The sequence below is a fragment of the Salvelinus namaycush genome, unplaced genomic scaffold, assembly GCF_016432855.1.
Source record: "Salvelinus namaycush isolate Seneca unplaced genomic scaffold, SaNama_1.0 Scaffold115, whole genome shotgun sequence".
NCBI classification, from domain to species: Eukaryota; Metazoa; Chordata; class Actinopteri; order Salmoniformes; family Salmonidae; genus Salvelinus; species Salvelinus namaycush.
In genome coordinates this window covers 41,428-58,901 of record NW_024057842.1, presented here as the reverse complement: position 1 = coordinate 58,901, position 17,474 = coordinate 41,428, and the positions used below count along the sequence as shown (strand labels likewise).

The 17,474-nt window shown below is 33.5% G+C and overlaps 1 protein-coding gene across 1 annotated transcript in view; it reads left to right on the top strand.

Moving 5' to 3' along the window:
• Positions 1-16,389, top strand: part of marc1 (mitochondrial amidoxime reducing component 1) — a 35,562-nt gene extending 19,173 nt beyond the window's left edge. The window contains exons 6-7 of the mRNA XM_038982389.1: positions 13,919-13,990; positions 15,884-16,389. Coding sequence (XP_038838317.1) covers positions 13,919-13,990; positions 15,884-16,010 — 199 coding nt within the window. The 3' untranslated portion in view covers positions 16,011-16,389. The remainder of the gene's footprint in view (positions 1-13,918; positions 13,991-15,883) is intronic.
• The last annotated feature ends 1,085 nt before the right edge of the window (positions 16,390-17,474 follow it).

Sequence of the window (17,474 nt, the reverse complement as noted above, 5' to 3'; positions counted from 1 at the left end):
TTTTTGTTTTTTATTTTTTGTGTTTTTTTTATTGTCTTTTTTTTTGTTAGTTTTTTTTTATGTTTGTGTTTGTTGAGAGAGGATACCATGACCTGGCCCTTTCCTGTTGTTGTCTAGATAGTGTACCTGACCTTGGCCCTGTCATGTTGTTGCTAGATATGTGTACCCTGACCTTGGTCCCTGTCATGTTGTGTCTAGATAGTGTACCCTGACCTTGGCCCTGTCTGTGTTGTGTCTAGAATAGTTGTACCCTGACCTTGTCCTCTGGATGTCTAGCTATGTATCGACTGGTTGTTGTCTAGATAGGTACCTGACCTTGGCCCTGTCCGTGTTGTTGTCTAGATAGTGATGACCCCTGTCAGTTCTAGTTGACCCGATTAGGCCCGTCGTGCAATGTGTACCCGAGCGCCTGTTGTTCGTCTAGATAGTGTTGCCTGGAGGCCGGTGACTGATGCTGACTCCTGTGGTGTGTCTAGTGTACTACGGGCCCTGTCATTGTTTCTATAGTGTCCTGCTGGAGCATTTGTTCAGAAGTGTCGGATGGCCCTGTCGTGTGCTGTCTGTACACTGCTGGCCCTGTCATGTTGTTGTCAATCATGTACTAGCGCTCTGATAGGTACCTACGGCCGCATGTGGTTAGATATCCTGACCTTGGGCCCTGTCAGTGTTGTTGTCTAATAGTGTCCTATTGGCCCCATGTGGGGATCTTACTGTACCTACCTTGCCTGTCATGTTTTGGTTGTTCCTAAGATAGTGCTGACCTGGCCCTGTGTGAGTATTCGACCTTGAGGCCCTGTCATGTTGCTGTCTGAAGCTACTTGAAGGAACTGAGCAGTAGCTGAGAGAAGGAGGTCACCGTGGCACGGTTCCGACCCAGCATCGTTGTCATGCTTGTGATGCTTTGAAGAGGTCAGTTTTATGCTTTCACTTTATAAACACGCACACAACATCACACATCAAAACAGCCACATACTAATCACACATCAACACACATCATCACCCACACAACATCGCACATCAACACACCACACAACACACACACACATCAACACGACCCACACACATCACACAACATCACACAACATCATACTACAGTACACAATATCCACACCATTGTCACATCACACACATACAACTCAACCAACATCCAACAACATCACATATACTAGGTTTTATAAACTTGTTAATCTATAATTGGGAAGTTTACATTGTATATCCAGAGGATCCTAATGTTATTCTACCATGTAATTTCATGGGGTATATCCTGGTCTTTTGAGGCTTTAAAAGTGGACTCCTGTATTTCCACTGTCGTCATAACTTGTTCTCAGTGTGTTGGGGTTTTTAGATAGTATTCATATCCCATACTCATCTTCCTCTTGGTTAGGATCTGGGAAGACATCCAGATTGGCAATGTCGGCCTGCACCGTGTGATGGCGTGCGGAAGGTACGTGGTCTTTGACTACTGATCATCATTCATCATCACAAACAAATTCCTACCCGTTTGCTTACGGGCACTAGCAGTTGTTTCGCTATTGTCGTGACCTGTTTGATTGGCACCTGTGTTTTAATTAGTATAGTGACCCTGTGTTATATATATAGTGACCCTGTGTTTATAATATAGTGAACTGCTGTGTTTTAATACTATAGTATATACCCTGTGTTTATATAATATAGTGACCCTGTGTTTATAATAATATAGTGACCCTGTGTTTATATAATATAGTGACCCTGTGTTTATAAATATAGGTGACCCTGTGTTTATAAATATAGTACCCTGTGTTTATATAATATAGTGACCTGTGTTTATATAATATAGTGACCTGTGTTATATAGTTGTATATAATATAGTGACCCTTGTGTTTTTATATATAGTATGTGACCCTGTGTTGTTTTTTATATAGTGACCTGTTATATAGTTGTATATAATATGTGACCCTGTGTTTGTATATATAGTGACCCTGTGTTTTATATAAATATAGTGACCCTGTGTTTTATATAATATAGTGACCCTTGTATATATAATGTAGACCTGTGTTTATATAATATAGTACACCTGTGTTTATATAGTTGTATATAATGTATAGTGACCCTGTGTTTATATAATATAGTGACCCTGTGTTTATATAATATAGTGACCCTGTGTTATTATAGTATAGTGACCCTGGTTTATATAATATAGTGACCCTGTGTTATATTATAGTATAGTGACCCTGTGTTTTAGATATAATATAGTGACCCTGTGTTTATATATATAGTGCCCTGTGTTTATATAATATAGTACCCTTGTTATTATTATATAGTGACCCTGTTTATTAATAGGTGACCCTGTGTTTATATAATATATGACCCTGTGTTTATTTAGTATAGTGACCCTGTGTTTATATAATATAGTGACCCTGGTTATATAATATGTGACCTGTGTTTATATATATATTTTTGAAACCCCCTGTGTTTATATAATATAGTGACCCTGTGTTTATATAATATAGTGACCCTGTGTTTATATAATATAGTGACCCTGTGTTTATATATATAGTGACCTGGTTTATATAATATAGTGACCCGTGTTTATATAATATAATGGAACCCGTGTGTTTATATAGTATAGTGACCCTGTGTTTTATATATAATAGTGACCCTGTGTTTATATAATATAGTGACCCTGGTTTATATATATAGTGACCCTGTGTTTATATAATGTAGGTGACCCTTGTTAATGTTGTATATAATATAGTGACCATGTGGTTATATAATATAGTGACCCTGTGTTTATATAATATATAGTGACCCTGTGTTTTATATAGTTGTATATAATATAGTGACCCTGTGTTTATATAATATAGTGACCCTTGTGATATAGTTTGTATATAATATAGTACCCTGTGTTTATAGTGTATATAATATAGTGACCCTGTGTTTATTAATATAGTGACCCTGTGTTTTATATAATATAGTGACCCTGTGTTTATAGTATAGGTTGTAGTAATAAATATAGTGACCCTGTGTTTTATATAATTATAGTGACCTCTGTGTTTATATAAATATGTGACCCTGTGTTTATATAATATGTGACCCTGTTATGTTAGGACCTGTGTTTATATAATATAGTGACCCTGTGTTTATATAATACAGTGACCCTGTGGTTATATAATATAGTGACCTGTGGTTTATATAATATAGTGACCCGGTTAAATATAGTGACCCTGTGGTATATAATATAGTGACCTGTGTTTATAGTATAGGACCCTGTGTTTTATAATATAGTGACCCTGTTTGTTATATAATATAGTGGACACTGTGTTATATAATATAGATGGAACCTGTGTTTATATAATATAGTGACCCTGTGTTTTATATAATATAGTGACCTTGTTTTTATAATATAGTGACCCTGTGTTATATAATATAGTGACCCTGGTTTATATAATATTAGTGACCCTGTGTTTATATAGTTGTATATAATATAGTGACCCTGTGTTTATATAATATAGTGAGTTGTTTATAAATAAGTAGACCCTGTGTTTATATAGTTGTATATAATATAGTAACCCTGTGTTTATATAATATAGTGACCCTGTGTTTATATAATATATTGACCCTGTGTTTATATAATATAGTGACCCTGTGTTTATATAAATAGTGACCCTGTGTTTATATAGTTGTATATAATATAGTGACCCTGTGTTTATATATATAGTGACCTTGTGATATAGTGTATATTAGTAACCCTGTTTTATATAGTTGTATATAAATGGACCCTGTGTTTATATAATATAGTGACCCTGGTTATATAATATAGTACCTGTGTTTTGTATATAATATAGTGACCCTGTGTTTATAGTATAATATAGTGACCCTGTGTTTATATAATATAGTGACCCTGGTTTATAAATATAGGTGACCCTGTGTTTTATATAGGTATATATAGTGACCCTGTGTTTATATATATATGTGACCCTGTGTGTTTATATAATATAGTGACCCTGTGTTTTATAGTATAGTGCCCTGTGTTATATAATATAGTGACCCTGTTGTTTATATATTAGTGACCCTGTGTTTATTATATATGTGACCCTGTGTTATTATAGTATAAGTGACCCTGTGTTTATATAATATAGGACCCTGTGTTTATATAATATGTGACCCTGTGTTTAGTATAATATGTGACCCTGTGTTTATATAATATAGTGACCCTGTGTTTGATATAATATAGTGACCCTGTGTTTATAGTATAGTGACCCTGTGTTTATATAATATAGTGACCCTGTGTTATTATAGTATAGTGACCCTGTGTTTATATAATATAGTGACCCTGTGTTTATATAATATAGTGACCCTGTGTTTAATAATTATGTGACCGTGTTATATAGTTGTATAGTATATAGTGACCCTGTGTTATATAATATAGTGACCCTGTGTTTATATATATATTAGGACCCTGTGTTTATATAATATAGTGACCTGTGTTTATGTGTTTATATAATATAGTGACCCTGTGTTTATATAATATAGTGACCCTGTGTTTTATATAATAAGTGACCTGTGTTAATATACTAATATAGTGACCCTGTGTTTATATAATATAGGGACCCTGTGTTATTTAGTATAGTGACCCTGTGTTTATATAATATAGTGACCTGTGTTATATAGATAGGACCCTGTGTTTATATATATATAGTGACACTGTTTATATATAGGACTGGTATATATATAGTGACCTGTGTTTATATAATATAGTGACCCTGTTATTAATTAGTGACCCTGTTTTATATAATATAGTGACCCTGTGTTTATATAATATAGTGACCCTGTGTTATATAGTATAGTGTGACCCTGTGTTATATAATATAGTGACCCTGTGTTTATATAATATAGTGACCCTGTGTTATTATAAGGATAGTGACCCTGTGTTTATATAATATAGTGACCTGTGTTTATATAATATAGTGACCCTGTGTAATGTGTATATATAATATAGTGACCCTGTGTTAATAATTACGTTGTATTATTATAATAATATAAGTAACCCTGTGTTTATATAATATAGTGACCCTGTGTTTTTATAATATAGTGACCCTGTGTTTATATAATATAGTGACCCTGTGTTTATATAATATAGTGACCCTGTGTTATATAATAGTGACCCTGTGTTTATATAATATAGTGACCTGTGTTTATATAATATGTGACCCTGGTTTATAAGAGTGTTTATAATATAGTACCCGTGTATATATAATAGTGACCGTGTTTATTATAATATAGTGACCTGTGTATGTTATATAATATAGTGACCCTGTGTTTAGTATATATAGTTGACCCTGGTTTATATAATATAGTGACCCTGTGTTTATATAATAAGTGAACCCTGTGTTTATATAATATAGTAACCCTGTGTTAGATAATATAGTGACCCTGTTATATAATTAGTGACCCTGGTGTTAATAATATAGTGACCCTGTGTTATTATAAATATAGTGACCCTGTGTTTATATAATATAGTGACCCTGGTGTTATATAATATAGTGAACCCTGTGTTTATATAATACAGTGACCCTGTGTTTATATAATATAGTGAACCGTGTTTATATAAATAGGTACCCTTGTGTTATATAATTAGTGACCTGTGTTTATATAATATGAGTGGACCCTGTGTTTATATAATATAGTGACCACTGTGTTAGTATAATAATAGGTGACCCGTGTGTTTATATAATATAGTGACCCTGTGTTTAATAAATATATTACGTGTTTATATAATATAGTGACCCTGTGTTTATATAATTAGTGACCTGTGTTAATAATATAGTGACCCTGTGTTTATATAATATAGTGACCCTGGTTATATAATATAGTGACCCTAGGTTTATATAATAAGTGACCCTTGTTTATAATATAGTAACCCTGTGTATATTATATAGTGACCCTGTGTTAATTAGATGACCCTGTGTTTATATAATATAGTGACCCTGTGTTTATATAATATAGGACCTGTGTTATATAAGTTTGTAGTGATATTATAATATAGTGACCCTGTGTTTATAGTAATATAGTGACCTGTGTTATATATGTTGGGTTATATAATATAGTGACCCGGAGTCTACATAATTATAGTGACCTGTGTTTTATAAATATAGTGACCCTGTGTTTATTATAATATAGTGACCCTGTGTTTATATAAATATAGTGACCCTGTGTTTATAAATATTAGTGACCTGTGTTTATATAATATAGTGACCCTGTGTTTATATAATATAGTGACCCTGTGTTATAAATATAGTGACTGTGTTTATATTGTATAGTGACCCTGTGTTTATATAATATAGTGACCTGTGTTTATATAATATAGTGACCCGTGTTTATATAATATAGGACCTGTGTTTATATAATGTAGTGACCCTGTGTTTATATAGTTGTATATAATATAGTGACCCTGTGTTTATATAATATAGTGACCCTGTGTTTATATAATATAGTGGACCCTGGTTTATATAGTTGTATATAAATATAGTGACCCGTGTGTTATATAATATAGTGGACCCTGTATTTTATATAGTTGTATATAATATAGTACCCTGTGTGATTTAGTTTAGAATATAGTGAACCTGTGTTTATATAATATAGTGACCCTGTGTGTATATAATATAGTGGACCCTGTGTATTTTTTATAATATAGTGACCCTGTGTTTATATAATATAGTGACCCTGTGTTTATATATAATGACCTATGTTTATAAATATAGTGACCCTGTTTTATGTGTTTATATAATATAGGACCCGTGTATATAATATAGTGACCCTGTGTATTATAGTATAGTGACCTGTGTTATATAATTAGTGACCCTGTGTTATATATATAGTAGGTATATATTAGACCCTGTGTTATAATATAGTGACCCTGGTTTTAATAATATAGTGACCCTGTTTTATTAGAATATAGTGACCCTGTGTTTATATAATATAGTGACCCTGGTTATATAATATAGTGACCGGTTTATTATATATAGTGACCTGTGTTTATATAATTATAGTGACCCTGTGTTATTATAGATAGTGACCCTGTGTTTATATAATATAGTGACCCTGTGTTTATATAATATAGTGACCCTGTGTTTATATAATATAGTGACCCTGTGTTTATATAGTATTAAATATAGGACCCTGTTTTATATAATATAGTGACCCTGTGTGTTATATAATATAGTGACCCTGTGTTTATATAGTGTAATAATAGTAGTATACCCTGTTGTTTATATAATATAGTGTGACCCTGTGTTATATAGTTGTAATAATATAGTTGACCCTGTGTTTATATAAATATAGTGACCCTGTGTTTATATAATTATAGTGACCCTGTGTTTATATATATAGTGAACCTGTGGTCTATATACTTATAGTGACCGTGTGTTAATAATTATAGTGACCACTGTGTTTATATAATATAGTGACCCTGTTGTTATATAATATAGTGACCCTGTGTTATATAATATAGTGACCCTGGTGTTTATATAATATAGGACCGGTGTGTTATATATAGTGACCCTGTGTTATATATATATAGGACCCTGTGTTTATATAATACAGTGACCCTGTGTTGTTATATATAATTATAGTGACCCTGTGTGTTTATATAATTAGTGACCCTGTGTTTATATATAGTGACCCTGTGTGTATATAAATAGTGACCTGTGTATATAGATAGTGACCCTGTGTTTATATAATATAGTGACCTGTGTTGATATAATATAGTGACATTTGTTTATATAATATAGTGACCCTGTGTTTATATAATATAGTGACCCTGTGGTTTATATATATATAGTGACCTGTGGTTTTATAATATAGTGACCCTCGTCTGTGTTTATATAATATAGGGACCTGTGTTTATATTAAATATAGTGACCCGTGCTTTATAAATATAGTGACCTGTTATATAATATGGACCCGTGTATATAGTGACGTGTTATATAATATAGTGACCCTGTGTTTATATATTTATATAATATAGTAACCCTGTGTTTATATATAATAGTGACCCTGTGTTTATATAATATAGTGACCCGTATATGTGTTATATAATTAGTGACCCTGTGTTTATATAATATAGTGACCCTGTGTTTATATAATATAGTGACCCTGTGTTATATAATATAGGACCCTGTGTTTATATAATATAGTGACCCTGTGTTTATATAATATAGTGACCCAGTTTATATAACGTGTTATAATATATAGTGACCCTGTGTTTATATAATATAGTGACCTGTGTGTATATAATATAGTGACCCTGTGTTATATCGTTGTTATAATATAGTGGACCCTGTGTTTATATATATAGTGACCCTCTTTGTGTTTATATAATATAGTGACCCTGTGTTTATATAATATAGTGACCCTGTGTTTATATAATACAGTGACCCTGGTTATATATATAGTGACCTGTGTTATATATAGTAGAGTGACCCTGTGTTTATATAAATAGTGACCCTGTGTTTATATAATATAGTGACCCTGGGTTATATCATTACAGTGACCTGTGTTTATATAATATAGTGACCCTGGTTATATAGTTGTATATAATATAGTGAACCTGTGTTTATATAATATAGTGACCCGTGTTATATAATTGGACCCGTGTTTATATATATATAAATTATAGTGACCTGTTGTTTATATAATATAGTGACCCTGTGTTATATATATAGTGACCTTGTAATAATAGTGACCTGTGTTTATATAGTGACACCGGATTCATGACTGATACTATAGTGACTTGTTTATATAATATAGTGACCTTTGTGTTTATATAATAAGTGACCTAGTTTATATATATAGTGGACCCTGTGGTTTGTTATATAATATAGTGACCCTGTGTTTATATAATAGTGACCCTGTGTTTATATAATATAGTGACCCTGTTTGTGTATATAATATAGTGAACCCTGTGTTTCAATATAATATAGTGACCCTGTGTTTATATAATATAGTGACCCCGTATGTGTGCCCGTGTTTATAATATAGTGACCCTGTGTTTATATAATATAGTGACCCTGTATATATAATATAGTGACCCTGTGTTATATAATAGTGACCCTGTGTTTATATAATGTAGTACCCTGTGTTTATATAATATAGTGACCCTGTGTTTATATAATATAGTGGACCTGTGTTTATATACTATAGGGACCCTTGTTATCTAATATAGTGCCCTGTGGTTATATAATATAGTGACCTGTGGTTATATAGTATAGTGACCCTGTGTTAATAATATAGTAACCCTAGTGTTTATATAATATAGTGACCCTGTGTTTATATAATATAGTGACCTGTGTTAATTAATATAGTGACCCTGTGTTATATAATATAGTAGGACCTCTGATTTATATATATAGTGACCCTGTGTTTAATATAGTACCTTAAGTTGACCCTGTGTTTATATATAATATAGAACCTTAGTGACCGTGTTTATATATATATAGTGACCTGTGTTATATAATTAGTGACCCTGTGTTTATATAATATAGTGACCCTGTGTTTATATATATAGTGACCCGGTGTCTGTTGTATATAATATAGTGACCCTGTGTTTATATAAATAGTGACCCTGGTATAGTTTATATAATATAGTGACCTTGTGTTTAATTAATATAGTGACCCTGTGTTTATAATAATATAGTGACCCTGTGTTATATAATATAGTGACCCTGTGTTATTAATATAGTGGACCTGTGTTTATAGTAATAGTAGGACCCTGTGTTTATATAATATAGTGACCCTGTGTTTATGATAATATAGTGGACCTGTGTTATATATAAATATACGTGACCTTGTGTTATATAAGTTATAGTGACCCTGTGTTTATATAATATAGTGACCCTGTGTTTAATATATAGTGCTGTGTTTATATAATATGGACCTGTGTTATATAATGATAGTGACCCTGTGTTTATATATTGATATAATATAGTGACCCTGTGTTTATATAATATAGTGACCCTGTGTTTATATAATATAGTGACCTGGGTTTATAGTATAATCTAGTCGACCTGTGTTTATATAATATAGTGACCCTGGTTTATATAATATAGTACCTGTGTTTCTAGTTGTATATAAATATAGTGACCCTGTGTTTATATAATATAGGACCCTGTGTTTATATAATTAGTGACCCTGTGTTATATAGTTTATATAATATAGTGACCCTGTGTTTTATATAAATATAGTGACCTGTGTTATATAATATAGTGACCCTGTGTTTATAAATATAGTGACCCTGTGTATTATAGTATAGTGACCCTGTGTTTATATAATAGTGACCGTGGTTTAATAATATAGTGGACCCTGTGTATTATAGTATAGGCCTTGGTTATATAATATAGTGACCTGTTATAATAACAGTGTTTATATAATATAGTGACCCTGTGTTTTATATAGTACCCTGGTATTATATACTAGTTGACCTGTGTTTGATATAATATAGTGACCCTGTGTTATATAATATATGCACCTTGTTGTTTATATCAATATAGTGACCCTGTGTGTTAATAATATAGTGACCCTGTGTTTATAGTTATAATATAGTGACCCTGTGTTTATATGAGTTAATAGTTAGAAAGTAACCCTGGTGTTTTAGTTATAAATATAGTGACCCTGTGTTATATAGTTAGTGACCCTGGGTTTATATAATATATATAGTGACCCTGTGTTTATATAGTTGTATATAATATAGTGACCCTTTTATATAATATAGTGACCTGTGTTTAATAATATTAGTGACCCTGTGTTTATATAATATAGTGACCCTGTGTTTATATAATATAGTGACCCTGTGTTTATTATAGTATAGTGACCCTTTGTTTAATAATATAGTGACCCTGTGTTATTATAATAGTGACCCTGTGTTTATATAATATAGTGACCCTGTGTTTATATATAGTGACCCTGTGTTTATATAATATAGTGACCCTGTGTTTATAGTTGTATATAATATAGTGACCCTGTTTAGTATATAATAGTGACCCTGTGTTTATATAATATAGTGACCCTGTGTTTATATAGTTGTATATAATATAGTGACCCTGTGTTTATATAATATAGTGACCCTGTGTTTATATAGTTGTATATAATATAGTGACCCTGTGTTTATATAATATAGTGACCCTGTGTTTATATAATATAGTGACCCTGTGTTTATATAATATAGTGAACCTGTGTTTATATAATATAGTGACCCTGTGTTTATATAATATAGTGACCCTGTGTTTAATAATATAGTGACCCTGTGTTTATAATATAGTGACCCTGTGTTTATATAATATAGTGACCCTGTGTTTATATAATATAGTGACCCTGTGTGTATATAATATAGTGACCCTGTGTTATTATAGTATAGTGACCCTGTGTTTATATAATACAGTGACCCTGTGTTTATATAATATAGTGACCCTGTGTTTATATAATATAGTGACCCTGTGTTTATATATAATATGTGACCCTGTGTGTATATATATAGTGACCCTGTATTATTATAGTATAGTGACCCTGTGTTTTATAATATAGTGACCCTGTTTTATAATATAGTGCACTGTGTTTATATAATATAGTGACCCTGTGTTATATAATATAGTGACCCTGTGTTTATATATAGTGACCCTGTGTTTTTATAATATAGTGACCCTGTGTTTATATTAGTGACCCTGTGTTTATATAATATAGTGACCCTGTGTTTATATAGTTGTATATAATATAGTGACCCTGTGTTTATATAATATAGTGACCCTGTGTTTATATAATATAGTGACCGTGTTTATATAATATAGTGACCCTGTGTTTATATAATATAGTGACCGTGTTTATATAATATAGTGACCCTGTGTTTATATAGTTGTATATAATATAGTAACCCTGTGTTTATATAATATAGTGACCCTGTGTTTATATAATATAGTGACCCTGTGTTTATATAATATAGTGACCCTGTGTTTATATAATATAGTGACCCTGTGTTTATATAATATAGTGACCCTGTGTTTTATATAATATAGTGACCCTGTGTTTATATAATATAGTGACCCTGTGTTTATATAATATAGTGACCCTGTGTTTATATAATGTAGTGACCCTGTGTTTATATAATATAGTGACCCTGTGTTTATATAATATAGTGACCCTGTGTTTATATAGTTGTATATAATATAGTGACCCTGTGTTTATATAATATAGTGACCCTGTGTTTATATAATATAGTGACCCTGTGTTTATATAATATAGTGACCCTGTGTTTATATAGTATAGTGACCCTGTGTTATTATAGTATAGTGACCCTGTGTTTATATAATACAGTGACCCTGTGTTTATATAATATAGTGACCCTGTGTTTATATAATATAGTGACCCTGTGTTTATATAATATAGTGACCCTGTGTTTATATAATATAGTGACCCTGTGTTTATATAATACAGTGACCCTGAGTTTATATAATATAGTGACCCTGTGTTTATATAGTTGTATATAATATAGTGACCCTGTGTTTATATAATATAGTGACCCTGTGTTTATATAATATAGTGACCCTGTGTTTATATAGTTGTATATAATATAGTGACCCTGTGTTTATATAATATAGTGACCCTGTGTTTATATAATATAGTGACCCTGTGTTTATATAATACAGTGACCCTGTGTTTATATAATATAGTGACCCTGTGTTTATATAATACAGTGACCCTGAGTTTATATAATACAGTGACCCTGTGTTTTATATAATATCTGTCACGTTCTGACCCTAGTTATTGTGTTTATATAATACAGTGACCCTGAGTTTATATAATATAGTGACCCTGAGTTTATATAATATAGTGACCCTGTGTTTATATAATACAGTGACCCTGAGTTTATATAATATAGTGACCCTGAGTTTATATAATATAGTGACCCTGTGTTTATATAATATAGTGACCCTTTGTTTTATATAATATCTGTCACGTTCTGACCCTAGTTATTGTGTTTATCCTTTGTTTGTTGGTCAGGACGTGAGCTGGGTGGGCATTCTATGTGTTGTGTTTCTATGTTTGGTTTAATGTGTTGCCTGATATGGTTCTCAATTAGAGGCAGGTGTTTGACGTTTCCTCTGATTGAGAACCATATTAAGGTAGGCTGTTCTCACTGTTTGTTTGTGGGTGATTGTCTTCCGTGTCTGTATGTATGTTCGTACCACACGGGACTGTAGCGTTGGTTTGTAGTCTGTACCTGTTCGTGCGTTCTTCGTGTATTTGTAAGTTCTCATGTTTTAGGTCAGTCTACGTCGTTTATTTGTTTTGTTGTTTTGTAATTTTCCAAGTGTTTTTTTTGTGTTCGTCTTCGTCTTTAAATAAATCATTATGTATTCAGCACCCGCTGCGTCTTGGTCCGATCCATGCTCCTCCTCGTCTGAGGAGGAGAATGAACATGACAGCCGTTACAATATCACACACGCAATGATATTTAACCCTTCCTCCTAAGTTGAGTCTCCTCCTACACATCTGTACAAACATTGTATCTTTACTGCTAGGCAGGACACTAGTGATACGGGCCATAAACTTTTATTTCTCCCTTAAGGTGACCTGACCTCAACCCCCCTCCATCTCTAATACATGGCTCTCTCCCCTTATCAATGCCTGCCACATGTAATCGCTTCCCTGCACTCAACACATTCCAATCTTAGTTGCACACACTACATACCTTCCTCCTATAACCATTAACTTCTGGTGTAGACCCTCTAAACCTCAGCACTCCCTCAGTGACATGAATAAGTATAATTTTATATTCTCAGAACCTCAGAACCCAACATTATATAACACTACTGTTAAGGTGTTAAGTGAAGGATGTCATCCTCATTTTGTTATCCTCATTTTGTCATCCTCATTTTGTCTTCCTCATCAGATGCATCTCCACCACGGTTGACCCTGAAACAGGAGTCATCAGCAGGAAACAGCCACTGGACACACTCAAAAGGTAACAAGAGTAGCTAGCACTATTTATACACTGAACAAAAATATAAAACGCAACATGTAAAGTGTTGTTCCCATGTTTCCCATGAGCTGACATTAAAATATCCCAGAAATGTTCCATACTCACCGAAAGCTTATTAATCTCAACTTTTGTGCACAAATTTCTTTGCATCCCTGTTAGTGAGCATTTCTCCTTCACCAAGATAATCCATCCAGCTGACCAGGTGTAGCATATCAAGAAGCTGATTTAAACATCATGATCATTACACAGGTGCACCTTGTGCTGGGTACAATAAAAGGCCATTTTAAAAATGTGCAGTTTTGTCACACAATACAATGCCACAGATGTCAAATTATGAGGGAGTGTGCAATTGGCATGCTGGCTGCAGGAATTTCCACCAGAGCTGTTTCCAGATGATTGAATGTTCATTTCTCAACCATAAGCCGCCTCCAACTTCGTTTTTATAGAATTTGGTAGTACGTCCAACCGTTCAGCATCGTAACTGACTTCAGTGGGCAAATGCTCACGTTCGATGGCCACTGGCACGCTGGAGAAGTGTGTTCTTCACTGATGAATCCTGGTTTCAACTGTACCGGGCAGATGGCAGACAGTGTGTATGGCGTCGTGTGGGCGAGAAATTTGCTGATGTCAACGTTGTGAACAGAGTGCCCCATGGTGGCGGTGGGGTTATGGTATGGGCAGGCATACGCTATGGACAACAAACACAATTGCATTTTACCGATGGCAGTTTGAATGCACAGAGATACCGTGACGAGATCCTGAGGCCCATTGTCGTGCCATTCATCCACCGCCATCACCTCATGTTTCAGCATGATAATGCACAGCCCCGTGTCGCAAGGATCTGTACGCAATTCCTGGACACTGAAAATGTCCCAGTTCTTCCATGGTCTGCATACTCACCAGACATGTCACCCATTGAGCATGTTTGGGATGCTCTGGATCGACAGCGTGTTCCCGCCAATATCCAACATCTAAACACAGCCATTGAAGAGGAGTGGGACAACATTCCACAGGCCATAATGAACAGCCTGATCAACTCTATGTGAAGGAGATGTGTCGAGCTGCATGAGGCAAATGGTGGTCACACCAGATACTGACTGGTTTTCTAATCCACAACCATACCTTTTGTTTTTAAGGTATCTGTGACTAACAGATGCGTATCTGTATTCCCAGTCATGTGAAATCCATAGATTAGGGCCTAATGACTTTTTGTTCAATGGACTGATTTTGTTATATCTTAGCGTTTTATATTTTTGTTCAGTGTGGGATTTGTCTATGATAGAAAGACTATCTGTCATTGGGCTTATTCGATATTGCAGCTTGATAGTGCAAGTAACTGCCGACTGACGGATCTACAAATCACCTTGCATCATGAATAACTACTCATTTATTATTTGTAGATCAGTCAGGCACCCACAATGCATTACAAATTTGATTCTCTTGAAAACTGCCATCTGTGATCAAGCACAACGTGACTTCTTGTTTTTAGAACAACTACAACAAGCAATATATATAAAATATAAAATATAAGTTAAAGTATAAGGCAATATATATAAAATATAAAATATAAGTTAAAGTATAAGGTCATATATATAAAATATAATATATAAGTTAAAGTATAAGGTAATATATATAAAACATAATATATAAGTTAAAGTATAAGGTAATATATATATAAAATATAATATATAAGTTAAAGTATAAGGTAATATATATAAAACATAATATATAAGTTAAAGTATAAGGTAATATATATAAGTTAAAGTATAAGGTAATATATATAAAACATAATATATAAGTTAAAGTATAAGGTAATATATATAAAATATAATATTATAGAAGGTATTAACTCCTACGGTTTTATTTGCTTCCCAGCTATCGAATGTGTGACCCATCCCAGAAGAACATCTATAAGTCATCTCCACTGTTTGGACAGATGTATATCGTCAGCAAGACAGGGGTACTCCAGGTTGGAGATGTGGTGTATAAGACCAGCCACTGAGATGGATGGAAGACTAGCTACTATAATATATGTTTTACATGTAGTAGTGTGATGGCATAGATTTATTAGAAAGTCACAAAATAACAAATAGAACAGAATATGCGCTTTTCATATTTTCGAAAGTCATTCTTTCGAAGTAGGCTGAAGATTATGAGATTTATATGATCAGATTATATGGGGGGGGGGGGGGGGGAATAGGAATTTGTTAAAAAACAAATGTCATTTTTATGATTGAGAGCATTTGTAGTTGGTTTTAATGTGTGTTCTGTATGAGCTTGAAAAGCTCAACGTTTATCATGCAAAGGATAACAACCAATCAGAGCTGAGAGGGCGTGTCTACCGGGGTGCGTTCAGTTCATTAAACGTTTTGCTACATTCAGTGATAGTTTTTTTTCCGCGCACCATTTTTCAACAGCCTTGAGGTATGTTTTCTCCCATTTGGTGTGTGTGTGGAGGGGTGTGGCCTGATCAAAACACACCCCCCCTGGGGCCACCGTGGCTGCGTTTACACAGGCAGCCCAATTCTCATCTTTTTTACACTAATTGTTCTTTTGATTAATAACAAAATATTTTGGCCAAAATATGAAGAAAAAAAAGAACAGAATTGGGCTGCCTGTGTAAACGCTGCCCATGATTACAACATTCTTCAACTGGTTGTTCAGAACAGCACAGTATCTGTTGAATTAAAAGTTGCACGCCATTGAGTCCTGTTGAACGAGACCTTGGCCTTATAGCCTAAGGGGCAACTCCTCCCCTCAAACTCTCTCCGGCACTCCCACGTAAACATCAACCTCCCCTTATGCTGCATTCGTATCCAAGTGAGAGGTGAGAATTTACCAGTTGTGAAGTCATAAGCCATAAACAAAAATGTTGTGTTCAAAAACCATATTAATAGATTGTTTTTTTTTATAAATGTTTTGTTGCGTTTAACTGCCTTAAAATCCTGTTAAGGTAATTTCCTTAGTAGGTGATGTCAGAGGTCACCATGTGGGAGAAGTGGGAGCTCCGGATGACTAGTTTCCCACTGGGAATGCTGCTTTCAAAACAACTGGGAAAAGAGCTCCGACTGGGATTATTTACATTTTTTTAATGGTCATCCAACTGGGGAATTCCAACAACAAAACATTAATTTATTAAAAAAAAAATATAGAATACTATGGTTTTTGAACACTATATAATTTGTTTGCGAGCATAATAGCTGTACTTTTAGTTAAATGGTTGACGCAGCTTGATTGCCAATCGGCGTCTCTCAATGAGTTCAAAGCACTTGAATGCATCCAACTCTTATTTACACCTTCACAACAGGTAATTACCACCTTCCCACTTGATTATGAACACAGCATGAGGGCACATAGGAGGTCTGTCTGCAGGTTTTCGCTCCTCCCTTGTACTTGACTGATCAATTAAGGTAACTGATTAGTTAGGAATTCTCCTCACCTGGTTGTCTAGGCCTTAATTGGACAC